General features: G+C 57.3%; 1 protein-coding gene across 1 annotated transcript in view; it reads left to right on the top strand.

Moving 5' to 3' along the window:
• Positions 1-26,593, top strand: part of LOC139237857 (putative leucine-rich repeat-containing protein DDB_G0290503) — a 111,447-nt gene that overhangs the window by 58,475 nt on the left and 26,379 nt on the right. The window contains exon 16 of the mRNA XM_070867082.1: positions 14,740-14,811. Coding sequence (XP_070723183.1) covers positions 14,740-14,811 — 72 coding nt within the window. The remainder of the gene's footprint in view (positions 1-14,739; positions 14,812-26,593) is intronic.

Genomic DNA, 26,593 nt, shown 5'->3' with positions numbered 1-26,593 from the left:
TCTGCCTTAAATCTGTGTCCTCTGGTTCTCGACCCCTCTGCCAATAGGAACAGTTTTTCTCTATCTACTCTGTCTAGACCCCTCATGATTTTGAACACCTCTATTAAATCTCCTCTCAACCTTCTCTGCTTCAAGAAGAACAACCCCAGCTTCTCCAGTCTATCCACATAGCTGCAGTCCCTCATCCCTGGAATCATTCTTGTAAATCTTTTCTGCACCCTCTCTAAGGCCTTCACATCCTTCCGAAAGTGTGCAGCCCAGAATTGGACACAACACTCCAGTTGAGGCCAAACCAGTGTTTTATAAAGGTTCATCATAACTTCCTTGCTTCTGTACTCTATGCCTCTATTTATAAAGCCCAGGATCCCATTAGCCTTTTTAACCGCTTTCTCAACCTGCCCTACCACCTTTAACAATTTATGCCTCCAGGTCTCTCTGTTCTTGCCCCCCCTCTTAGGATTGTACCCTTTAGTTTATATGTCCTCTCCTCATTCTTACTGCCAAAATGTATCACTTTGCACTTTTCTGCTTTAAACTTCATTCGCCACATGTCTGCCCATTCCATCAGCCTGTCTATGTCCTCTTGAAGTCTATCACTATCCTGCTCAGTGTTCACTATACTTCCAAGTTTGTGTCATCTGCAAATCTTTTAATTGTGCCCTGTACACCCAAGTCCAAGTCATTAACATATAGCAAGAAAAGCAGTGGTCCTGATACTGACCCCTGGGAAACACATTGTATACCTTCCTCCAGTCAGAACCAGGTTCTTTACTTTGGTGTGAAGTGCTGGAGAGAATGGTGCTGCCCTCTCAACAGATCTATCAGCAGAACCTAAAGAATGCACAATGGCTACCTCCTCCTTATCATTAGCTTTTGAGCATTGACTCCTCTATGAATGCAACCCTTAAACATAACACTCTAGCCATACCCTTTTACAAACCGTGCCACCTGGTTTATCACTGTAGATGCTCACCTTTCTTCATTGGGTTAATCCAGAGTCACCTCGCCTTTGATCCAGTATTTGTGGGACAAGATATCATAAATAACACACAACTCATGATGAGAACCTGCTCTATATCCCATTACCTTCCAGGACGATGGTTAAGCGTCCTGTGCCAGTTACTGTGCCATGCCAATGGTGAAATAATCAAACTGGAGCCAAAGCTCTCTACCTCACGTCTGGTTCTGTTGTAGACTAATTGAGAGCGTTTGATTGTTCTGATTGGCTAACGCCTCCATTATCGTATCGTGTAATTACCAGGATGGTAGAGGGAGCACTGGAATTTTCATCGACAAATTCCTATGTTCCTTTGCCCAACAACATCCTGTGGGTTTACCACAACTTTAAAAAACTGATTTTTGAACTCAACCGCAGAATCACGGAATTTTACAGCACAGAAGGAGTCCCCTGCCAGCTCTCTTGCACTTCTCTAATCGTGTCTGACGAACTTGATGGAATTCTTTGATGAGGTAACAGGGAAAGTTGATCAAGGCAGTGCAGTCGATGTTGTATATGAAGACTTTGAGAAGGAATTCGACAAAGTGTCACACAGGAGGCTTGTTCAGAAGATGGAAGCCCATGGGATTAAGGGAAAAGTGGCAGTATGGATATGGAATCGGCTCAGTAATGGGAAGGGAGAGGCGGGGGATGGATGTTTTTCAGACTGGGAGGCAGTTTGCAGTGATGTCGCCCAAGGCTCAGTTTTGGGTCCATTACACTTTCCAATTTTTATAAACTGCCTAGAATCGGGTGTAGGGAGCAACATCATAAAGTTTGCAGATGACACGGAACTTGGTAACGTGGTCGATAGTGACGAGGATAGTTGTAGATTTCAGGATGACATAGACAGGACGGTGAAATGGACAGAAGCATGGCAGGTGGAACTCGGTGCAGAGAAATGTGAAGGGAGGCACTGTGGGAGGACTAATATGGAAAGGCAATACACTCTCAAAGGCACGATTGATAGTGAGGTGGCTTCAAACTTTAATGGTCATGCTTAAGAAGCATTGGGTGTGAGTCCGGTGCTTTGCTGGGGCCTGATGGTTTACACTGCTTCACGCCCATTTTACCTTCTCATGAGATTGGCAGAGAATTTGAGCGTAACTTGAGCCGGCAGAATGGGCGTGGGAACGGACGGGCTTTCGGGGCCAACATCCAGGTTGCGTTATCGGAGTAAACTCCCTGCCAGGGTGGGAGCAGTGTATCTTGCTGGGGAGTGAGGATTAAAGCTCTCCCTCCATTTCAGTTGCACACAGGTTCAGCGAAATGCGGAACTCCCAGAGCGACCTACAGGTGGAATTTATACAGATGACGATCAACAGCAAGTGTTAAAAATACCGTCACCCCTCCAACTCTCACCGTTCCCTGTAGTTTGCAGACGGGCATGTACTTTGCCTTGTTGAGTCACCCAAAGACAATCTTGTTGCCTCCCTAAAGCTGATTGTAGAGAAGCATTGGGAGATATGGAGGATGCCCCAGACCCTTCTTCCCACTCAGGGATTGGAGCGGCCCATAAGGAGGATGAAATGATACATTTGGGCCAGTTGTGTCTACATATATATGTATAGGGTTAGGATTTGGTTTAATCTCATCTGATTCAAGCTTTTGGTTTCTATTTTACTTATAGCTTGGAGATTTGTACTGTAGCTAGAAATATTGAAGTGGTTACGAACATAACATAAGAAATAGGAGAGGAGGCCATTCGGCCCCTCGAGCCTGCTCCGCCATTCAGTGAGATCATGGCTGATCTTCTACCTCAACTCCACTTTCCTGCAGTATTTCCATATCCCTTAATTCCCTTAATATCCAAAAATCTATCGATCTCTGTCTTGAATATACTCAACGACTGAGCCTCCACAGCCCTCTGGGGTCGAGAATTCCAAGATTCACCACCCTCTGAGTGAAGAAGTTTCTCCTCATCTCAGTCCTAAATGGCCGACCCCTTATTCTGGGACTGTGGCCCCCGGTTCTAGACTCAACGATTGTGCCTCCACAGTTCTTTGAGGCGGAGAATCCAAAGACGTGCCACGTCTGGTGGGACGATGAGCCTGCAGCTTGTGAAGACTAGCGGCTTAGCTTCCACATCAGCCATTGCTGGGCATCCTAACACCGGGAAACACCACACAACCTTCCGCTCACCAACTCCACAGGGAGCTCCCACAGAGGAAGGGACCGGCTGATTTGAGGAGGAGGCGTTAGCACCACAGCGCCCCCTCCTGGCACGGCAAGCGTAGCGTATCAGCCCAGTGACACGTCCCAGACACAGGGGGCTGGTTCCTCAGTCCCCCAGAGCAGCTGCCCACATCCACCAATCACTCAGACCCCCGAGTGTTAAATCACCGCCATTGTGTGCGTGACTTCTGCCGACTAACTCACGACAGTGTATAATCCTGCAATGCTGCGACATCAGCCATCAGAACAAGTACTGCAAGGTGAAATGATATTGTGACCTCCAGCCAACATGGCCTCTCACTCGCACTTTGTTGCAAGTCTGATGGAACTTGTGGTGCTCAACTTTCCAAACCGAGGTTTTGCAGAAAAGCATGTTCAACTGCTGTGTTTCTCCCTTCCAGTTACACAGATGTTCAGTGAAATAAGAAGCTCACAGACTCACATCAAGATCGAACTGATGTACTTGGAGAATAAGAGTGAGTTGCAATCAATCGGAAAGATCGACTGTCTCCAGTTCCTCTGCACTGTTTTCAAATCCCTCCGTCTTGTAGGAATTAACCAAATCATTAAATCGCAGGTATCACAGGTCAGATGCATATTTTAGATGGCAAACTATCTTTCAGATGAGACATTAAACCGGGGCCCCGTCTGCTCTCTCAGGTGGATGTAAAAGATCTCATTGCATTATCTCGAAGAAGAGCAGGGGAGTTCTGCCCGGTGTCCCGGACAATAGTTATCCCTCAACCATCATCACTAAAGACAGATTCTTTGGTCATGATCACGTTGCTGTTTGTGCGAGCTTACTGTGCACAAAGCTGCATTTCCTGCATCGTGACAGTGGCTACACTCCAATAAGTACATCATTGGCTGTAAAGTGCTAAAGACAGGATGGACTCTATGCGAGTTCTTTATTTTATTTGCTCCTTGATGTCCTGTTGTGGATAAAGGGCCAATGTCCTTGCTGTGAGTTTATTGACAGCGGATCTGCAGTTGATCACTGTGAGTCCTGGGCCAACAGTGCAGTCCTGGCCCAGTCTGGAACCGTGACGCCCTCGGGCATATGTACACCGGTACACTAACGGATACGGGCAGCTCAGTCCCTTTCAAGGGTTCAGTGCCACTCCCGGCGAGTTGCTCATACAGCTGTGGGAAAGCGCAAGTTCACAGCGGCAGGAATACCTGAGGCATGGGGCACATACTGGGCAGAGGGAGCCTCCTGAGGGGGCAAGCAGGACACTGCACGTTACATAGGCCTGTAAGGTGAAGAAGAGGGCCATCAGCATGGATAAGGGAGATCGATGGATGTTGCCTATATGGATATCGAGGAGGCAGTTGATAAACAAGAGATTATCAGCAAACCTGGAATTTGGAGGTAATCTTGTGACATGGTTGGAAATTGATTCGGAAGTAGGAGACTGAGAGTGGGGAGAATCATAGAATCAGAGAAAATTACGACACAGAAGGAGGCCATTCGGCCCATCATGTCTGCAACGGCCGACAAAGAGCTTTCCAGCCTAATCCCACTTTCCAGCTCTAGGTCCATAGTCCTGTAAGTTACTGCACTTCAAGTGCACATCCAAATACTTTTAAATGTGGTGAGGGTTTCTGTCTCTACCACCCTTTCAGGCAGTGAGTTCCAGACCCCCACCACCCTCTGGGTGAAACAATTTCACCTCATTTCTCCTCTAAACCTCCTCCCAATTACTTTGAATCTATGCCCCCTGGTTGTTGGCCCCGCTGCCCAGGGAAACAGGTCCTTCCTATCCACTATATCCAGGTCCTTCATAATTTTATACACCTCAACAAGGGCTCCCCTCAGCCTCCTCCTGTGAGAAAGGGCTTGTACTCTGATTGGCGGAAAGTGACAAGGTATTCCCCAGGGATCTTTACTGGGGTCTCAGCCTTTCACCATATACACAACAATGACTTGGATAGAGGGATAGAGAGTTGTATAGTTTGCTGACAACACAGGTTACAGGGAGCGGGGGGGGTTACAGGGAGCGGGGGGTTTACAGGGAGCGGGTGGGTTACAGGGAGGGGGGGGTTACAGGGCGAGGGGGGTTTACAGGGAGGGGGGAGGTTACAGGGAAAGGGGGGTTTACAGGGAGGGGGGGTTACAGGGAGCGGGGGGGTTACAGGGAGCAGGGGGGTTACAGGGAGCGGGGGGGTTACAGGGAGCGGGGGGTTACAGGGAGCGGGGGGTTACAGGGAGCGGGGGGTTTACAGGGAGCGGGTGGGTTACAGGGAGCGGGGGGTTACAGGGAGCGGGGGGGTTACAGAGAGAGGGGGGGTTACAGGGAGCGGGGGGTTTACAGGGAGCGGGGGGTTACAGGGAGAGGGGGGTTACAGGGAGAGGGGGGGTTACAGGGAGAGGGGGGGTTACAGGGAGAGGGGGGTTACAGGGAGCGGGGGGTTACAGGGAGCGGGGGGGTTACAGGGAGAGGGGGGGTTACAGGGAGCGGGGGGTTACAGGGAGCGGGGGGTTACAGGGAGCGGTGGGTTTACAGGGAGCGGGGGGTTACAGGGAGCGGGGGGTTTACAGGAAGCGGGGGGGTTACAGGGAGAGGGGGGTTACAGGGAGAGGGGGGGTTACAGGGAGAGGGGGGGTTACAGGGAGAGGGGGGTTACAGGGAGGGGGGGTTACAGGGAGCGGGGGGGTTACAGGGAGCGGGGGGTTACAGGGAGAGGGGGGTTACAGGGAGGGGGGGTTACAGGGAGCGGGGGGTTTACAGGGAGAGGGGGGGTTACAGGGAGCGGGGGGGTTACAGGGAGCGGGGGGGTTACAGGGAGAGGGGGGTTACAGGGAAAGGGGGGTTTACAGGGAGAGGTGGGGTTACAGGGAGAGGGGGGTTACAGGGAGAGGTGGGGTTACAGGGAGAGGGGGGTTACAGGGAAAGGGGGGTTACAGGGAGAGGTGGGGTTACAGGGAGAGGGGGGTTACAGGGAGAGGTGGGGTTACAGCGAGAGGGGGTTACAGGGAGCGGGGGGGTTTACAGGGAGGGGGGGTTACAGGGAGAGGGGGGGTTACAGGGAGAGGGGGTTACAGGGAAAGGGGGGTTTACAGGGAGCGGGGGGGTTTACAGGGAAGGGGGGTTACAGGGAGAGGGGGGGTTACAGGGAGAGGGAGGGTTACAGGGAGCGGGGGGGTTACAGGGAGAGGGGGGGTTACAGGGAGAGGGGGGGTTACAGGGAGAGGGGTGGTTACAGGGAGAGGGGGGGTTACAGGGAGCGGTGGGGTTACAGGGAGAGGGGGGGTTACAGGGAGCGGGGGGGTTTACAGGGAGGGGGGGTTACAGGGAGAGGGGAGGTTACAGGGAGAGGGGGGGTTTACAGGCAGCGGGGGGTTACAGGGAGCGGGGGGTTTACAGGGAGGGGGGGTTACAGGGAGAGGTGGGGTTACAGGGAGAGGGGGGGTTACAGGGAGAGGGGGGGTTACAGGGAGCGGGGGGGTTTACAGGGAGCGGGCGGGTTACAGGGAGCGGGGGGGTTACAGGGAGCGGGGGGGTTACAGGGAGAGGGGGGGTTACAGGGAGAGGGGGGGTTACAGGGAGCGGGGGGGTTACAGGGAGCGGGGGGGTTACAGGGAGAGGGGGGGTTACAGGGAGCGGTGGGGTTACAGGGAGAGGGGGGGTTACAGGGAGCGGGGGGGTTTACAGGGAGGGGGGGTTACAGGGAGAGGGGGGGTTACAGGGAGAGGGGGGGTTACAGGGAGAGGGGGTTACAGGGAAAGGGGGGTTTACAGGGAGCGGGGGGGTTTACAGGGAGGGGGGTTACAGGGAGAGGGGGGGTTACAGGGAGAGGGGGGGTTACAGAGAGCGGGGGGGTTACAGGGTGCGGGGGGGTTACAGGGAGAGCGGTTTACAGGGAGCGGGGGGGTTTACAGGGAGCGGGGGGGGTTACAGGGAGCGGGGGGGTTACAGGGGGAGCGGGGGGGTTACAGGGAGTGGTGGGGTTACAGGGAGGGGGGTTACAGGGAGAGGGGGGGTTTACAGGGAGCGGGGGGGTTACAGGGAGCGGGGGGTTACAGGGAGAGGGGGGGTTACAGGGAGAGGGGGGGTTACAGGGAGCGGGGGGGTTACAGGGAGCGGGGGGGGTTACAGGGAGCGGGGGGGTTACAGGGAGCGGGGGGGTTACAGGGAGCGGGGGGTTACAGGGAGAGGAGGGGTTACAGGGAGCGGGGGGTTTACAGGGAGAGGGGGGTTACAGGGAGCGGGGGGTTTACAGGGAGGAGGGGTTACAGGGAGCGGGGGGTTACAGGGAGAGGGGGGGTTACAGGGAGAGGGGCGTTTACAGGGAGGGGGGGTTACAGGGAGAGGGGGGGTTACAGGGAGAGGTGGAGTTACAGGGAGAGGGGGTTACAGGGAGCGGGGGGGTTTACAGGGAGCGGGGGGGTTACAGGGAGAGGGGGGGTTACAGGGAGAGGTGGGGTTACAGGGAGAGGGGGTTACAGGGAGCGGGGGGGTTTACAGGGAGGGGGGGTTACAGGGAGAGGGGGGGTTACAGGGAGAGGGGGGGTTACAGGGAGCAGGGGGGTTACAGGGAGAGGGGGGGTTACAGGGAGAGGGGGGGTTACAGGGAGCGGGGGGGTTACAGGGAGCGGGGGGGGTTACAGGGAGCGGGGGGGTTACAGGGAGCGGGGGGGTTACAGGGAGCGGGGGGTTACAGGGAGAGGAGGGGTTACAGGGAGCGGGGGGTTACAGGGAGCGGGGGGTTTACAGGGAGAGGGGGGTTACAGGGAGCGGGGGGTTACAGGGAGAGGGGGGGTTACAGGGAGAGGGGGGGTTACAGGGAGGGGGGGTTACAGGGAGCGGGGGGTTACAGGGAGAGGGGGTTACAGGGAGAGGGGGGTTTACAGGGAGAGGGGGGTTTACAGGGAGGGGGGGTTACAGGGAGAGGGGCGTTTACAGGGAGGGGGGGTTACAGGGAGCGGGGAGGTTACAGGGAGAGGGGGGTTTACAGGGAGAGCGGTTTACAGGGAGAGGGGGGTTTACAGGGAGGGGGGGTTACAGGGAGCGGGGAGGTTACAGGGAGAGTGGAGGTTACAGGGAGAGGGGGGTTTACAGAGAGGGGGTGTTTACAGGGAGAGCGGTTTACAGGGAGAGGGGGGGTTACAGGGAGAGGGGGGTTTACGGGCGGGGGGTTACAGGGAGCGGGGATTTAGAGGCAGAAGGAGGATAGAGGGAGCAGGATAGATTAAGCAAATGGGCAAAATTGAAAGTTCAATGTGAGGAAATGTGAGTTCATCCACTTTGGATCTGAAAAAGATAAATCAGAACATTTTCTTAATGATGAGAGACTAGAAGCTTAGGGCTGGATTTTCCGGTGATGTCTGCCTCTGTTTTTGCCCCAGAGGAGAGGCAATGGTAGCGGTGAGCTTCTGGGCGGGCGGTCAGCTTCCAGCGCCCCCCCCGCGGGGGTTTTTGGGCCCGGTTTTGCGGGGGCAGTACCCCGGAAGAGTTGAGCCGATGTGCAATGCCCCTGGTTGCGACACTGGATCGCATTTTGACTCCTGTACGCCCCGCAGCGCCCCCTGCTGGGACCGCCTGTCAAAACGGGCGGTCCAACTTCTACCGAGCAGTGAGGTCCGTAATGTCCATCTCAGGTAAGTGGGATTGGTTTTTCTTTATTTTTTTTTTGTGAGTTATGTTGTGGTGGCGCAGGCTATGGATTGGGAATGTTTTTGGTGGGTTTTGTTCAGGTTTTTTTCTCCCCCAGGCCTCTCAGAGCACTCCGGGGCTGGCTCTTTAGCTCGGGATTTTCCCTTGGTCTAGTGCCCACGAGAGGTGTACATCGCCTCCATTAGCGCTCCGACCCACACTTGGGGCCCAGCTGCCCAATTTTGCTGACTGAGGCGTAAACTGTTCCCGGGCGCAAACTTCACCACCCCGACCCCATTACCGCCCCGAAATCAGCCACGCCCAAAATCCAACCCTCAGAAACTGCAAAGTGTCATGTATTCAACTGTCATTGTAACCCCTGCATAAACTGACCTCAGTTGTACACAGTGAGAACATTGACCACTAGGTGGTGAACTTGTGGGAGACACTCCTAACCTGGACTTTTAGGTATAAAAGGGGAAGCTCCACCCACATTCATCACTTGAGTGCTGGCTAATAAAGGTCACTGGTCACAGAGTGACCTTCTCTCAAGTATGGGCCTCGTGTGCATTTATACTGTATAGTAAGGACATATCATTGGCGACGAGAAACTGGGATTTAAACCACGCGAGCATGGCCACTAGCAGCACAGACAAGAGGTACTGTGTTGGTGATGATTGGGACGACTTTATTGACAGATTACAGCAAAGTTTCATCACTAAGGAATGGTTGGGACAGGATTCAACCGACAAACGCAGGGCTCATCTCCTGACGGTTTGTGGATCTAGGACGTACTCCCTGATGAAGGACCTTCTAGCGCCAGAGAAGCCGGCGGACAAAACTTTTGAAGAGCTCAGTAAGTTGATCGGGGAACACTTTAAACCGGCGAGCAGCATGCACATGGCGAGACACCGGTTTTACACACACCGGCGGCGAGAAGGGCAAAGCGGTCCAGACTGCGTGGCAGATCTCCGGCGACCGGCGAGTCTATGTAAGTTTCCAGATGCATGCAGAGTGGAGATGCTGCGAGACTTTTTTAATGAGGGCATTGGGCACGCTGGGGTTTTCAGGAAACTGATTGAGACCAAAGACTTGACCCTGGAAAAGGCGGCTTTGATGGCCCAGAAATTAATCTCAGGAGAGGAAGAGACCAGAATGATGTTTGACAAAGATCTTGGCTTAAATGCAGCAAATGGACAGGGAGTCAACATTGTTAACGCAGCACACAGTTCTCCAGGCAGACAGGGGCAATCGGACATGCCTGAGCATGTAGTCGAACCCAAAGGGGGAATTCAACAGAGACAATGGCTAGCTGAACGGCGATTCATGCCATCGCAAGGGACAATGCGGCCAGTAATGGGGCCATCAACACCTGTCAATGGTGCGCTTAAGAGCAGTTACAGAGACAGTCAGAGATGATCGACTGGTAATGGACCGTTTGTTTCCAACAACGACTCATGTTGGAGGTGTGGAGGCAAACACCCAGCCAGAGCTTGCAGGTATCAGCAATGTACCTGCAGAAACTGCAACGTCAGCGGTCACTTGGTGCGTATGTGCAGGAAGCCTGCAGCCAGGTTGATGTACGAGGAGGACGGGCCCGATGTAAGCCCTGCGAGGCCAAATGGACACTGGGGGAAATCGCTGGAGGCTGAAGTTCAGCGAATTCATGTGGAGCACATATACAGTTCATACACCAGGATGCCACCGATAATGATGAAAGTGCTCCTCAATGGCATCCCAGTATCAATGGAGCGAGACACGGGGGCCAGCCAGTCCCTGATGAGTATCAAACAGTTCGACAAGTTGTAGGCGTCCAAGGCCAGGAGGCCAAAATTATTGCCAATTGACACACAGCCACGGACAGAGACAAAGGAGATCATTCCGGTGCTAGGCAGCGCCACGGTAGTCATGACCTACAAAGATTTGGAGAACAGATTGCATTCTGGATTGTCCCAGGAGATGGTCCCGCACTACTGGGGAGGAGTTGGCTTGCCGTCATGAACTGGAAGTGGGGCGATGTCAATGCAATTTCTTCTGTGGAGCGAGTATCATGCTCACAGATCCTGGACAAATTTGACTCATTATTTCAACCCGGCATTGGCACTTTCATGGGGACAAAGGTAGTGATTCACATAAACCCAGACGCCAGGCCAGTACACCACAAGGCCAGAGCGGTGCCGTACATGATGCGGGAAAAGATAGAAGGCGAATTGGACCGCCTGTTGAGGGAAGGCATCATCTCGCCAGTCGAATTCAGTGACTGGGCGAGCCCGATTGTGCCGGTGCTCAAGGTGGATGGGTCGGTCAGGATATGTGGCGATTACAAGGCCAGCATCAATCGGGTGTCACTCCAAGACCAGTACCCGCTGCCGAGAGCGGAGGACCTCTTTGCGACGCTATCAGGTGGCAATCTTTTTTCAAAATTGGACCTGACCTCAGCTTACATGACCCAGGAGCTGGCGAGTGAGTCGAAGAAGCTGACCACCATCACAACACACAAGGGATTGTTTGAGTACAACAGATGTCCGTTCGGGATTCGCTCAGCCGCCGCGATCTTTCAATGAAATATGGAAAGCCTCCTCAAGTCGATTCCAGGGACGGTGGTTTTTCAAGACGACATCCTCATCACGGGTTGCGATACTGAAGAACACCTCCACAACCTGGAGGAGGTGCTACGCAGACTGGACCGGGTAGGGCTGCGACTGAAAAAGGCGAAGTGCGTCTTCCTAGCTCCAGAGGTAGAATTCCTGGGGATGAGGGTAGCAGCAGACGGGATCAGCCCTACTGCGTCCAAAACGGAAGCGATCCAGAGAGCACCCAGATCCCACAACATGACGGAGCTGCATTCATTCCTGGGGCTCCTGAACTATTTTGGTAACTTTCTTCCCAAATTGAGCACGCTGCTAGAGCCGCTACACGTGCTCCTACACAAAGGTCCTGAATGGGTCTGGAGGGACAGCCAGGAAAGGGCTTTTGATAGAGCACGAAATTTGTTATGCTCCAACAATTGTTAACGCTATATGACCCATGTAAGAAACTTGTTTTAATGTGCGATGCGTCGTCCTATGGGGTCAGGTGTGTGTTGCAGCATGTCAATGCCAAGGGTCAGTTACAGCCGGTAGCTTATGCCTCCAGAAGTCTGTCCCAGGCAGAAAGGGGCTACGGGGTGGTAGAAAAGGAAGCACTAGCATGTGTATATGCAGTAAAAAAAATGCACCAGTACCTGTTTGGCAGGAAATTTGAGCTGGAGACAGATCACAAACCCCTAATGTCCCTTTTGGCCAACAACAAGGCCATAAATGCAAATGCATCGGCCCGCATACAGAGGTGTGCACTCACGTTAGCCGCCTATGACTATACAATTCGACACAGACCGGACACTGAAAACTGCGCCGATGCACTCAACAGGCTCCCACTAGCCACCACCGAGGGGGCTACCGAGCATGCTGCTGAGATGGTCATGGCTGTTGAAGCTTTCGAAAGCGAAGGCTCACCCGTGACAGCCCATCAGATCAAAGTCTGGACAAATAGAGACCCGCTACTGTCTTTAGTCAAGAAATGTGTCCTGAATGGGGACTGGGCAGCCACGTACAGGGCATGCCCTGAGAAATTTAAACCATTTCATAGGCACAAGGATGAACTCTCGATTCAGGCCGATTGCCCACTATGGGGAAACCGAGTAGTCATGCCCCAGATGGGCAGAGAGATGTTCATCAGAGAACTCCACAATGAGCACCCGGGCATTGTCATAATGAAGGCAATTGCCATGTCACATGTTTGATGGCCAGGAATAGATGCAGACCTGGAACTTTGTGTTCGCAGGTGCAACACGTGTGCCCAGCTGGGCAATGCGCCCAGGGAAGCCCCCCTTAGCCCCTGGGCATTGCCCGCCAAGCCATGGTCACGCATCCATGTGGACTACGCAGGTCCCTTCATGGGAAAAATGTTTTTGGTTGTAGTAGATGCCTACTCCAAATGGATCGAGTGTGACATTCTCAATTCAAGCACATCCTCTGTCAAGGTAGAAATTCTACGGGAAATGTTCACCACCCATGGTCTACCGGACATCTTGGTCAGTGACAATGGCCCGTGCTTTACAAGCATTGAATTCCAGGACTTCATGGCAGGCAATGGAATTAACCATGTTAGAACGGCACCGTTCAAGCCGGCCTCAAACGGCCAGGCAGAACGAGCAGTGCAGATAATCAAACAGGGGATGCTCAGAATCCAAGGGGGTTCTCTACAAAGCCGTTTATCACGGCCAATAGATCCCGACCACACTCGCTCACAGGGGTCCCACCCGCAGAGCTGCTAATGAAAAGGACGCTCAAAACCAGGTTATCCCTTATACACCCCACCATGAAATAAATTGTTGAGAGCAGGCGCCAGTCACAATGTGACTAGCATGATGGGAATGCGAGGGTATTGATGTCATTGACCCTGTCTTTGTCCTCAACTATGCTGCAGGGCATAAATGGCTCGCAGGCACTGTGTGCCAAAGAGGAGAATAGGATTCTGGTAGTTAAACTTACCAATGAACAAATCTGCCGCAAACACGTGGATCAAACAAAAAGGAGGTTCAGCAACCCCATAGAAGAAGCAGAGGAAGAACACGATGTAGAGTTCACTCCACCACAGGTGACCGAACACCGGAACCAAGCAGAGGAGAGCCCAGTCACTGTGGGCAGTCCAGACAGGCCTGAGGCACCGCAAACAGCAGACACTCAGGCCAGCACCCTTCAACCGGAGCCCCAACTCCGGCGCTCTACAAGGGAGCATAAACCACCAGAGAGGCTTAACCTGTGATCCCAATAAGACTTTGGGGGGAAGATGATGTCATGTATTCAACTGTCATTGTAACCCATGTATAAACTGACCTCAGTTGTACACCGTGAGAATATTGATCACTAGGTGGTGAACTTGTGGGAGACACTCCTAACCTGGACTTTCAGGTATAAAAGGGGAAGCTCCACCAACCTTCATCACTTGAGTGCTGGCTAATAAAGGTCACTGGTCACAGAGTGACCTTCTCTCAAGTATGGGCCTCGTGTGCATTTATACTGTGTAGTAAGGACATATCACAAAGGGATTTAGATGTCCATGTAACCAATCCCTAAAACCTTTACACCGGTACAAAAGTAATCAAAAAGGCTCATGGAATGTTGGTCTTTCTCCCAAAGACACTGGAATACAAAAGTGAGGAAGTTATGTTCGAGTTGTGCAGAGTTCTGGAGCACTGATTTCCGTTCTGGGCCCTGCCCCTCAGGAACGATATATTGACCTTGGAGAGGATGCAGGGAGGGTTCACCAGACTGATGTTGGGGCTTAAAGGTTAATTATGAGATCACGGTTCATAAACTTGGTTTGTATTCTCTCGAGTTTAGAAGTTTAGGGAGATCGAATCGCGGTCTTTAAAATGAAACAGGGATTTGTTGGGGTAAATAGAAGGACACGATTTTCTCTGGTGGGGAAGTCCAGAACAAGGGGCACAATCTTAAAATCAGAGAGAGGCCATTTGGGAGTGAAATCGGGAAAGCACGTTTTCACACACAGGGTAGTGGAAACCTAGAACTGTTGCTGGGTCAGGGTATCAAGGGATTATGGAGCAAAGGTGGGTAAATGGAGTTGAGGGGCAGATCAGCCGTGATCTGATTGAATGGCAGGACAGGCTCGAGGGGCTGAAAGGCCTCCTCCTGCTCCTGCGCTGTACAATGGAAGTTCAGGACCGATCTCCCCGCAGCCCTGCCTGTAGTGTCACTGTCGCGGGCGATGTGTCGTACACAGCGGGCACTCAGTGACAAACCTGGACCTTGGCTATCAGGAGGGTGGCCTCATTCTCCACAGCACCAGCAAAGACCGCTCACATTGTCAGCCTGCACTGGCCACAGTCACAATCGGCCGGGAGAGAAGCTAGGGATGAGCTTGTGAAATAAGCGCAGGCGGCAGGCTCTGACATGTTTCTGCTTTCAGCCAGCAGGTGGTCGGAGGATGCAAGGAACTCGCAGGCTGATTTCAGGGCCAAGGTCCCCCAGATCAATAACAGTAAGTGTTAAATCAAGCTGCATGCTCTAGGTTTGTCAGACTGTACCTTCAAACAGAGCCAGAGTCAAACATACAAAACATACCAACATACACCGGAACATCAGATCAGACGTTAAACCGAGGACCCGTCTGCCCTCCCAGGTGGATGTGAAAGATCCCGTGGCACTTTCGAAGAAGAGCAGGGGAGTTATCCCCGATGCCCCGGCCAATATTGATCCCTCAATCAACATAACAAAAAAAACAGATTATCTGGTCATTATCACAGTGGTGTTTGTGGGAGCTTGCTATGCGCAAATTGACTGCTGCGTTTCCCACATTTCAACAGTGACTTCACTCCAAAAGTACTTCAATGGCTGCCAAACGCTTTGAGACATCCGGTGGGTGTGAAAGGCACTATATAAATGCAAGTCTTTCTTTTTCAGCCATCATCTGACCATTCAATTAGATCACGGCGAATCTGTATCTGAACTCCATCGACCCACCTTGGATCCATAACCTTTAATCCCCTTATCTAACAAAAATCGATCACTCCCAGTTTTGAAATATTCAAGTGACCCCCAGCCTCAACATATTTTGGGGGGTGAGAGTTCCAGATTTCCACCAACCTTTGTGTGAACAAGTACTTCCGACATCACCCCTGAACATATGGAAAGACAGACAGAGAAAGACCAGATGGTCTATCAATTCTGCCCCATTCAGCTATGTTGCAATGAAGCAGTAACACCCCCAACAGCCCTCACCCCCCCATATCCCTCACCGCCCCCCCAACAACCTCCCCAACACCCCCAAATCATCCCCCCCAACAACCCCCCAAAATCCCTCACCCCCCCAACAACCCCCCGACACCCCTCACCCCCGGACACCCCTCACCCCCCCGACACCCCTAACCCCCTGACACCCCTCACCCCCGGACACCCCTCACCCCCCCGACACCCCTCACCCCCCCGACACCCCTCCCCCCCGACACCCCTCACCCCCCGACACCCCTCCCCCCCGACACCCCTCACCCCCCCCGACACCCCTCACCCCCCTGACACCCCTCACCCTCCGACATCCCTCACCCCCCCGACACCCCTCACCCTCCGACACCCCTCACCCCCCCGACACCCCTCACCCCCCGACACCCCTCACCCCCCGACACCCCTCACCCCCCGACACCCCTCACCCCCCCGACATCCCTCACCCCCCGACACCCCTCACCCCCCGACACCCCTCACCCCCCGACACCCCTCACCCCCCCGACACCCCTCACCCCCCCAGACACCCCTCACCCCCCCGGACACCCCTCACCCCCCGACACCCCTCACCCCCCCGACACCCCTCACCCCCCCCGACACCCCTCACCCCCCCGACACCCCTCACCCCCCCCGACACCCCTCACCCCCTCACCCCCCCCCGACACCCCTCACCCCCCCCGACACCCCTCACCCCCTGACACCCCTCACCCCCCGACACCCCTCACCCCCCCGACACCCCTCACCCCCCCCGACACCCTTCACCCCCCCGACACCCCTCACCCCCCCGACACCCCTCACCCCCCCGACATCCCTCACCCCCCCCGACACCCCTCACCCCCCCGACACCCCTCACCCCCCCGACACCCCTCACCCCCCGACACCCCTCACCCCCCCGACACCCCTCACCCCCCCCAACACCCCTCACCCCCCGACATCCCTCACCCCCCCGACACCCCTCACCCCCCCGACACCCCTCACCCCCCGACACCCCTCACCCCCCCCAACACCCCTCACCCCCCGACATCCCTCACCCCCCCGACACCCCTCACCCTCCCCGACACCCCTCACCCCCCCGACACCCCTCACCCCCCCCGACACCCCTCACCCCCCCGACACCCCTCACCCCCCCCGACACCCCTCACCCCCCGACACCCCTCACCCCCCGACACCCCTCACCCCCCCAACACCCCTCACCCCCCGACACCCCTCACCCCCCCGACACCCCTCACCCCCCCCAACACCCCTCACCCCCCGACATCCCTCACCCCCCCGACACCCCTCACCCCCCCGACACCCCTCACCCCCCGACACCCCTCACCCCCCCGACACCCCTCACCCCCCCGACACCCCTCACCCCCCCGACACCCCTCACCCCCCCGACACCCCTCACCCCCCCGACACCCCTCACCCCCCCGACATCCCTCACCCCCCCCGACACCCCTCACCCCCCGACATCCCTCACCCCCCCCAACACCCCTCACCCCCCCCGACACCCCTCACCCCCCCCGACACCCCTCACCCCCCCGACACCCCTCACCCCCCCCGACACCCCTCACCCCTACGACACCCCTCACCCCCTGACACCCCTCACCCCCCCGACACCCCTCACCCCACGACACCCCTCACCCCCTGACACCCCTCACCCCCCCGACACCCCTCACCCCTACGACACCCCTCACCCCCCCGACACCCCTTACTCCCCCCGACACCCCTCACCCCCCCCGACACCCCTCACCCACCCGACACCCCTCACCCCCCCGACATCCCTCACCCCCCCGACACCCCTCACCCCCCCCGACACCCCTCACCCACCCGACACCCCTCACCCCCCCGACATCCCTCACCCCCCCGACACCCCTTACTCCCCCCGACACCCCTCACCCCCCCCGACACCCCTCACCCACCCGACACCCCTCACCCCCCCGACACCCCTCACCCCCCGACACCCCTCACCCCCCGACACCCCTCACCCCCCCGACACCCCTCACCCCCGACACCCCTCACCCCCCCGACACCCCTCACCCCCCCGACACCCCTCACCCCCCCGATACCCCTCACACCCCCGACACCCCTCACCCCCCCGACACCCCTCACCCCCCCGACACCCCTCACCCCCCCGACACCCCTCACGCCCCCGATACCCCTCACACCCCCGACACCCCTCACCCCCCGACACCCCTCACCCCCCGACACCCCTCACCCCCCCGACACCCCTCACCCCCGACACCCCTCACCCCCCCGACACCCCTCACCCCCCCGACACCCCTCACGCCCCCGATACCCCTCACACCCCCGACACCCCTCACCCCCCCGACACCCCTCACCCCCCCGACACCCCTCACCCCCCCGACACCCCTCACCCCCCGATACCCCTCACACCCCCGACACCCCTCACCCCCCCGACACCCCTCACCCCCCCGACACCCCTCACCCCCCGACACCCCTCACCCCCCCGACACCCCTCACGCCCCCGATACCCCTCACGCCCCCGACACCCCTCACCCCCCCGACACCCCTCACCCCCCCGACACCCCTCACCGCCCCGATATCCCTCACCCCTACGACACCCCTCACCCCCCCGACACCCCTCACCCCCCCGACACCCCTCACCCCCCCGACACCCCTCACCCCTACGACACCCCTCACCCCCCCGACATCCCTCACCCCCCCGACACCCCTTACTCCCCCCGACACCCCTCACCCCCCCCCAACACCCCTCACCCCCCCGACATCCCTCACCCTCCGACATCCCTCACCCTCCGACATCCCTCACCCTCCGACATCCCTCACCCCCCCGACACCCCTCACCCCCCCGACACCCCTCACCCCCCCGACACCCCTCACCCCCCCCGACATCCCTCACCCCCCCGACACCCCTCACCCCCCCGACACCCCTCACCCCCCGACACCCCTCACCCCCCGACACCCCTCACCCTCCGACATCCCTCACCCCCCCGACACCCCTCACCCCCCCGACATCCCTCACCCCCCCGACACCCCTCACCCCCCGACACCCCTCACCCCCCCCGACACCCCTCACCCTCCGACATCCCTCACCCCCCCGACATCCCTCACCCCCCCGACATCCCTCACCCCCCCGACATCCCTCACCCCCCCGACACCCCTCACCCCCCGACACCCCTCACCCCCCCCGACACCCCTCACCCTCCGACATCCCTCACCCCCCCGACACCCCTCACCCACCCCGACATCCCTCACCCCCCCAACACCCTCACGGTGTGAGGAGGAGCACTCCCCGGGGACCGAGCCCAGCACCACCCGGGAAACATAGCAGGGCCACAAGCCCGGGCCACACACACCAAGGAAAATGGACAACAAGCCAAGGAGGGTGAGGGTAGCGGCCCCGACCGGCTCAGTCGCTCGGTGCCAAAAAACCCACGGAGCTGTCTTCGGCCTGTTGTCCTCGCCCGACGGATCTGTGTGGGCCCTGCGCCGGCCCACTTCTGTCCCAGGCCGAAGGGACCCCTGCACCGGCCCGTTTCTACCTCGGCCCAGAGGGACCCCTGCACCTTAAACTTTTAATCGACTTTTAATTCTTGCTTTTAAATAAAAAAACTTTTAATCAATCTCAAACTTTTCAACAATTGGGGAAACTTTCATAGCCTAGTATCCATCTACACCTTAGACTTTTTAACAACTCGTAGAAACTTTTTAAACAAATTGGTAATTTTCATCAACTCTTAACTTTTAAAATAACTTTGAAAGTGACCTTCCTAATGCCTGCCCCCAACCGAGCCTCGGGCCACCTATCATCAATGGCGCTACTCAGCGCCGAGCTTGCAGCCAACATCTCGCCGGAGGCAATTCGGCCCATACAGCAGTGTCTGGTCTCCAGTCGTCTGGACCCCCTTGCCACTGGACCAAGACCTTGTTCAGCTAAGCCCGTGTGGTTGTCGGTGTACAGCGGCCACCCCACGTTAAAAGAACTCACGCACAGGCATCTTCCACTCCGTCAGTATGAAGTTCAGGACCTGGAATGTCAGGACCCTCATGGACAATCCCAACAGCAACAGGCCGGAACGCCGCACCGCCATAGTTGCCCGGGAACTCAGACGTTTTGACATCGACATCACCGCCCTAAGCGAGACCCGGCGGGCAGGGGAAGGCCAGTTGTAGGAACAAGGTGGAGATTACACCTTCTTCTGGAAAGGGAAACCAAAAGCAGAACGCCGCTTTCATGGAGTCGGCTTTGCCGTCAAGAATGAGCTGGTCGACCGCCTCAAAGACTCTCCCTGTGGGGTTAACGAACACCTCATGACTCTTCGTATTACCCTATCTCGGAACCAATGTGCCGCAGTCATCAGTGCGTACGCCCCGACACTCGATGCAATGGATGAGTCTAAAGAGGGTTTTTATTCCAACCTCAAGACATCCTTGTCCCGCGTCCCCACGGGCGACAAATTGATCATCCTGGGTGATTTTAATGCCAGGGTCGGCAAAGACACAGCCCTCTGGGGAGGTGTGATTGGCAGAGAGGGGGTAGGGAAAACCAACTCCAGCGGTACCTTACTCCTGACAAAATGTCTAGAACATGAACTCCTCATCACCAACAGCCTGTTCCACCAGAGGGACAAATACAAGGCACCGTGACAACACCCTTGCTCCAAACACTGGCACCTGCTTGACTATGTCATCGTCCGAGCCAGGGATCACACGGATGTGCGCATCACCCGCACTATGACAGGAGCTGACGACTGCTGGACTGACCACCACCTAATCTGATCCATCATCAACATTAACATTGCCCCAAAGCAGAGGGGACAGCAGAAGTAAGTACCGGGGCACTGAGAGACCCAGCTAAGAGAGCCCATACAGCCAGCACCTCACAGCTAATCTGGCGTGCCTTGATGACCCTGAGATGCTGAATGTCCACAGCGCTTGGTCTGCCCTCCAGGCCTCTATAACCAGTGCCTGTGAAGAGACACTTGGTCACTCAACCAGAAAACATCAGGACTGGTTTGATGAGAATAATCAGGAGATCGAAGAACGAATAGATCGCAAGCGCAGAGTATTTCTGAGCCTCAAGCAACAACCCAACTCGGGAGCTGCAAAACAACATTACAGACGGCTCAAGGCTCAGGTCCAACAAAAAACCCGGGACCTAAAGAACAAGTGGTGGATGGAGAAAGCACAGGAGATACAACTGGCCGACAGCCACCATATGCAAGGATTCTTCACTGAATCAAGGCCACCTACGGTCCAAACTCCCAAGGCCCGACCCCACTCCTGGCCAAGAACGGGGAAACACTCATCAAGGACACCGAGGCTGTCAGGGCCCGATGGAAGGAGCACTTTGAAGATCTCCTCGATCGAGACTCTGCCTTTGACTCGAGCGTTCTCGATTCCATCCTGCAGCACGCGACCAGCCACCACCTCAGTGAAACCCCAACGCTGCACGAGGTAGGCAAAGCCAAAAAACAGCTCAAGAATAACAAGGCTACGGGTGCGGATGGAATCCCTGGTGAGGCGCTAAAATATGGCGAAAAGACGCTGTTGGCGCGGATACATGACCTCATCTCTCTCTCATCTGGAGGGAGGAGAGCATGCTGGGAGATCTCAGAGATGCAGTGATTGTGACCATTTTTTAAAAAGGGGACAAGTCCGACTGCGGCAACTACAGGGGAATCACCCTGCTTTCAGACACTGGGAAAGTTGTCGCTCGAGTTCTCCTCAATCGTCTTCTCCCTGTGGCCGAGGAGCTCCTCCCGGAATCACAATGTGGATTTCGTCCCCTATGAGGCACAACAGACATGATCTTTGCAGCGCTTCAGTTGCAGGAAAAATGTAGGGAGCAGCGCCAGCCCTTATACATGGCCTTTTTCGATATTACAAAGGCCTTTGACACTGTCAACGGTGAGGGTCTATGGAGCATCCTCCTCCGTTTCAGATGCCCCCAAAAGTTTGTCAACATCCTTCGCCTGCTTCACGATGACATGCAGGCCGTGATCCTTACCAACGGTTCCATCACAGACCCAATCCACGTCAGGACCGGGGTCAAACAGGGCTGCGTTATCGTTCCAACTCTCTTCTCAATATTTCTCGCTGCCATGCTCCACCTCACAGTCAACAAGCTCCGTGCTGGAGTGAAACTAAACTACAGAACCAGTGGGAAGCTGTTTAACCTACGCCGCCTCCAGGCCAGGTCCAAGATCACCCCAACCTCTGTCGTTGAGCTGCAGTATGCGGACAATGCCTGCGTCTGCGCACATTCAGAGGCTGAACTCCAGGATATAGTCGATGTATTCACCGAGGCATATGAAAGCATGGGCCTTATGCTTAACATCCGTAAGACAAAGGTCCTCCACCAGCCTGTCCCGGCTGCACAGCACTGCCCCTCAGTCATCAAGATTCACAGCGTGGCCCTCGACAACGTGGACCATTTCCCATATCTCGGGAGCCTCTTATCAACAAAGGCAGACAGTGATTCGGAGATTCAACATCGCCTCCAGTGCGCCAGCGCAGCCTTCGACCGTCTGAGGAAAAGAGTGTTTGAAGACCCGGCCCTCAAATCTACCACCAAGCTCATGGTCGACAGGCCCTCCTGTATGGATATGAGGCATGGACGATGTATAGAAGGCACCTGAAGTCGCTTGAGATATATCACCAACGATGTCTCCGCAAGATCCTGCAAATCCCCTGGGAGGACAGGCGCACTAACATCAGTGTCCTCGACCAGGCTAACATCCCCAGTATTGAAGCACTGACCACACTCGATCAGCTTCGCTGGGCAGGCCACATAGTTCGCATGCCAGATACGAGACTCCCTAAGCAAGTACTTAATGCGGAGCTCCTTCATGGTAAATGAGCCAAAGGTGGGCAGCGGAAACGTTACAAGGACACCCACAAAGCCTCCCTGGCAAAGTGCGACATCACCACTGACACCTGGGAGACCCTGGCCAAGGATTGCCCGAGGTGGAGAAAGTACATCCAGCAGGGCGCTGAGCCCTTCAAGTCTCAACGCAAAGAACATGAAGAGGCCAAGCGCAGGCAGCGGAAGGAGAGCGCGCAGCAAACCAGCCCCACCCACCCCTTCCCTCGACAAATGTCTGTCCCACCTGTAACAGGGTCTGTGGCTCTCGTATCGGACTGTTCAGCCACCAAAGGATTCACTTTGGGAGTGGAAGCAAGTCTTCCTCGATTCTGACGGATGATGATGACTCCCCCAACACCCCTCACCCCCTAACACTCCTCTCCCCCCAAACACTCCTCTCCCCCCCAACACTCCTCTCCCCCCCAACATTCCTCACCCCCCAACACCCCTCACCCCCCCAACACCCCTCACCCCCCCAACACTCCTCACCCCCTAACACTCCTCACCCCCCCCAACACTCCTACTCCCCCCCAACACCCCTCACCCCTCCCCCAACACCCCTCACCCGCCCCCAACATTCCTCACCCCCGAAACACCCCTCACCCAACACCCTTCACCCGCCCCCAACACTCCTCACCCCCCCAACACTCCTCTCCCCCCCAACATTCCTCACCCCCCCAACAACCCTCACCCCCTAACACTCCTCACCCCCTAACACTCCTCACCCCCCAACACTCCTCTCCCCCCCAACACCCCTCACCCCTCCCCCAACACCCTTCACCCGCCCCCAACACCCCTCACCACCCCAACACCCCTCAGCCCTCCCCCAACACTCCTCACCCCCCAACATTCCTCTCCCCCCCAACACCCCTCATCCCCCCAACACCCCTCACCCGCCCCAACACTCCTCACCCCCAACACTCCTCACCCCCAACACTCCTCACCCCCAACACCCCTCACCCCCCCAACAACCCTCACCTCCCCCAACATCCCTCACCCGCCCCAACACTCCTCACCCCCAACACTCCTCACCCCCAACACCCCTCACCCCCCCAACAACCCTCACCTCCCCCAACATCCCTCACCCGCCCCAACACTCCTCACCCCCAACACTCCTCACCCCCAACACCCCTCACCCCCCCAACAACCCTCACCTCCCCCAACATCCCTCACCCGCCCCCAACACTCCTCACCCCCTAACACTCCTCTCCCCCCAACATTCCTCACCCCCCCAACACCCCTCACCCCTCACCCCTCCCCCAACACTCCTCACCCCCTAACACTCCTCTCCCCCCCAACATTCCTCACCCCCCCAACACCCCTCACCCCTCACCCCTCCCCCAACACTCCTCACCCACTAACACTCCTCTCCCCCCCAACATTCCTCACCCCCCAACACCCCTCACCCCTCCCCCAACACTCCTCACCCCCTAACACTCCTCTACCCCCCAACATTCCTCACCCCCGTCAACACCCCTCACCCGCCCCCAACACTCCTCACCCCCTAACACTCCTCTCCCTCCCAACACACCTCACCCTCCCAACACCCCTCACCCCCCCAACACCCATCACCCCTCCCCCAACACTCCTCACCCCCCAACACTCCTCACCCCCTAACACTCCTCTCCCTCCCAACACACCTCACCCCCCCAACACCCCTCACCCCCCAACACCCGTCACCCCTCCCCAAACACTCCTCACCCCCTAACACTCCTCTCCCCCCCAACATTCCTCACCCCCCAACACCCCTCCCTCAACACCCCTCACCCACCCCCAACACTCCTCACCCCCCCCAACATTCCTCACCCCCCCAACACTCCTCACCCCCCCAACACCCCTCAGCCCTCCCCCAACACTCCTCACCCCCCAACACTCCTCTCCCCCCAACACCCCTCATCCCCCCAACACCCCTCACCCGCCCCCAACACTCCTCACCCCCTAACACTCCTCTCCCCCCCAACATTCCTCACCCCCCCAACACCCCTCACCCCTCCCCCAACACTCCTCACCCACTAACACTGCTCTCCCCCCAACACTCCTCACCCCCCCAACACCCCTCACCCCCCCAACACCCCTCACCCCCCCAACACCCGTCACCCCTCCCCCAACACTCCTCACCCCCTAACACTCCTCTCCCCCCAACATTCCTCACCCCCCAACACCCCTCCCCCAACACCCCTCACTCACCCCCAACACTCCTCACCCCCCCCAACATTCCTCACCCCCCCAACACCCCTCACCCCCCCAACACCCCTCAGCCCTCCCCCAACACTCCTCTCCCCCCCAACACCCCTCATCCCCCCAACACCCCTCACCCGCCCCAACACTCCTCACCCCCAACACTCCTCACCCCCCCAACATTCATCACCCCCCAACACCCCTCACCCCTCCCAACACCCCTCACCCCCCCCAACATCCCTCACCCGCCCCCAACACTCCTCACCCCCTAACACTCCTCTCCCCCCAACACCCCTCACCCGCCCCCAACACTCCTCACCCCCTAACACTCCTCTCCCCCCCAACATTCCTCACCCCCCAACACCCCTCACCCCTCCCCCAACACTCCTCACCCACTAACACTCCTCTCCCCCCCCAACATTCCTCACCCCCCAACACCCCTCACCCGCCCCCAACACTCCTCACCCACTAACACTCCTCTCCCCCCCAACATTCCTCACCCCCCCAACACCCCTCACCCCTCCCCCAACACCCCTCACCCCCCCAACACTCCTCACCCCCTAACACTCCTCTCCCCCCAACACTCCTCACCCCCCCAACACTCCTCACCCCCTAACACTCCTCTCCCTCCCAACACCCCTCACCCCCCCAACACCCCTCACCCCCCCAACACCCGTCACCCCTCCCCCAACACTCCTCACCCCCTAACACTCCTCTCCCCCCCAACATTCCTCACCCCCCAACACCCCTCCCCCAACACCCCTCACTCACCCCCAACACTCCTCACCCCCCCCAACATTCCTCACCCCCCCCAACACCCCTCACCCCCCCAACACCCCTCAGCCCTCCCCCAACACTCCTCACCCCCCAACACTCCTCTCCCCCCCAACACCCCTCATCCCCCCAACACCCCTCACCCGCCCCAACACTCCTCACCCCCAACACTCCTCACCCCCCCAACATTCATCACCCCCCAACACCCCTCACCCCTCCCAACACCCCTCACCCCCCCAACACCCCTCACCCGCCCCCAACACTCCTCACCCCCTAACACTCCTCTCCCCCCCAACATTCCTCACCCCCCCAACACCCCTCACCCCTCCCCCAACACTCCTCACCCACTAACACTCCTCTCCCCCCCAACATTCCTCACCCCCCCAACACCCCTCACCCGCCCCCAACACTCCTCACCCACTAACACTCCTCTCCCCCCCAACATTCCTCACCCCCCCAACACTCTCCCAACACTCCTCACCCCCTAACACTCCTCTACCCCCCAACATTCCTCACCCCCCCAACACCCCTCACCCCTCCCCCAACACCCCTCACCCCCCAACACTCCTCACCCCCTAACACTCCTCTCCCCCCCAACACTCCTCACCCCTCCCCCAACACCCCTCACCCGTCCCCAACACTCCTCACCCCCTAACACTCCTCTCCCCCCCAAACATTCCTCACCCCCCAACACCCCTCACCCCCCCAACACCCCTCACCCCTCCCCCAACACTCCTCTCCCCCCAAACATTCCTCACCCCCCCAACACCCCTCACCCCCCCAACACTCCTCACCCCCTAACACTCCTCTCCCCCCCAACACTCCTCACCCCTCCCCCAACACCCCTCACCCGTCCCCAACACTCCTCACCCCCTAACACTCCTCTCCCCCCCAAACATTCCTCACCCCCAACACCCCTCACCCCCCCAACACCCCTCACCCCTCCCCCAACACTCCTCTCCCCCCAAACATTCCTCACCCCCCCAACACCCCTCACCCCCCCAACACCCCTCACCCCTCCCCCAACACTCCTCTCCCCCCAAACATTCCTCACCCCCCCAACACCCCTCACTCCCCCAACACTCCTCACCCCCTAACACTCCTCTCCCCCCCAACATTCCTCACCCCTTCCAACACCCCTCACCCCCCCAACACCCCTCATCCCTACCCCGACACCCCTCACCCCTCCCCCGACACTCCTCTCCCCCCAAACATTCCTCACCCCCCCAACACCCCTCACCCCCCCAACACCCCTCACCCC

This window comes from Pristiophorus japonicus, chromosome 24, assembly GCF_044704955.1.
Source record: "Pristiophorus japonicus isolate sPriJap1 chromosome 24, sPriJap1.hap1, whole genome shotgun sequence".
Lineage (NCBI taxonomy): Eukaryota > Metazoa > Chordata > Chondrichthyes > Pristiophoridae > Pristiophorus > Pristiophorus japonicus.
This window is presented reverse-complemented; position numbering and strand designations above follow the sequence as displayed.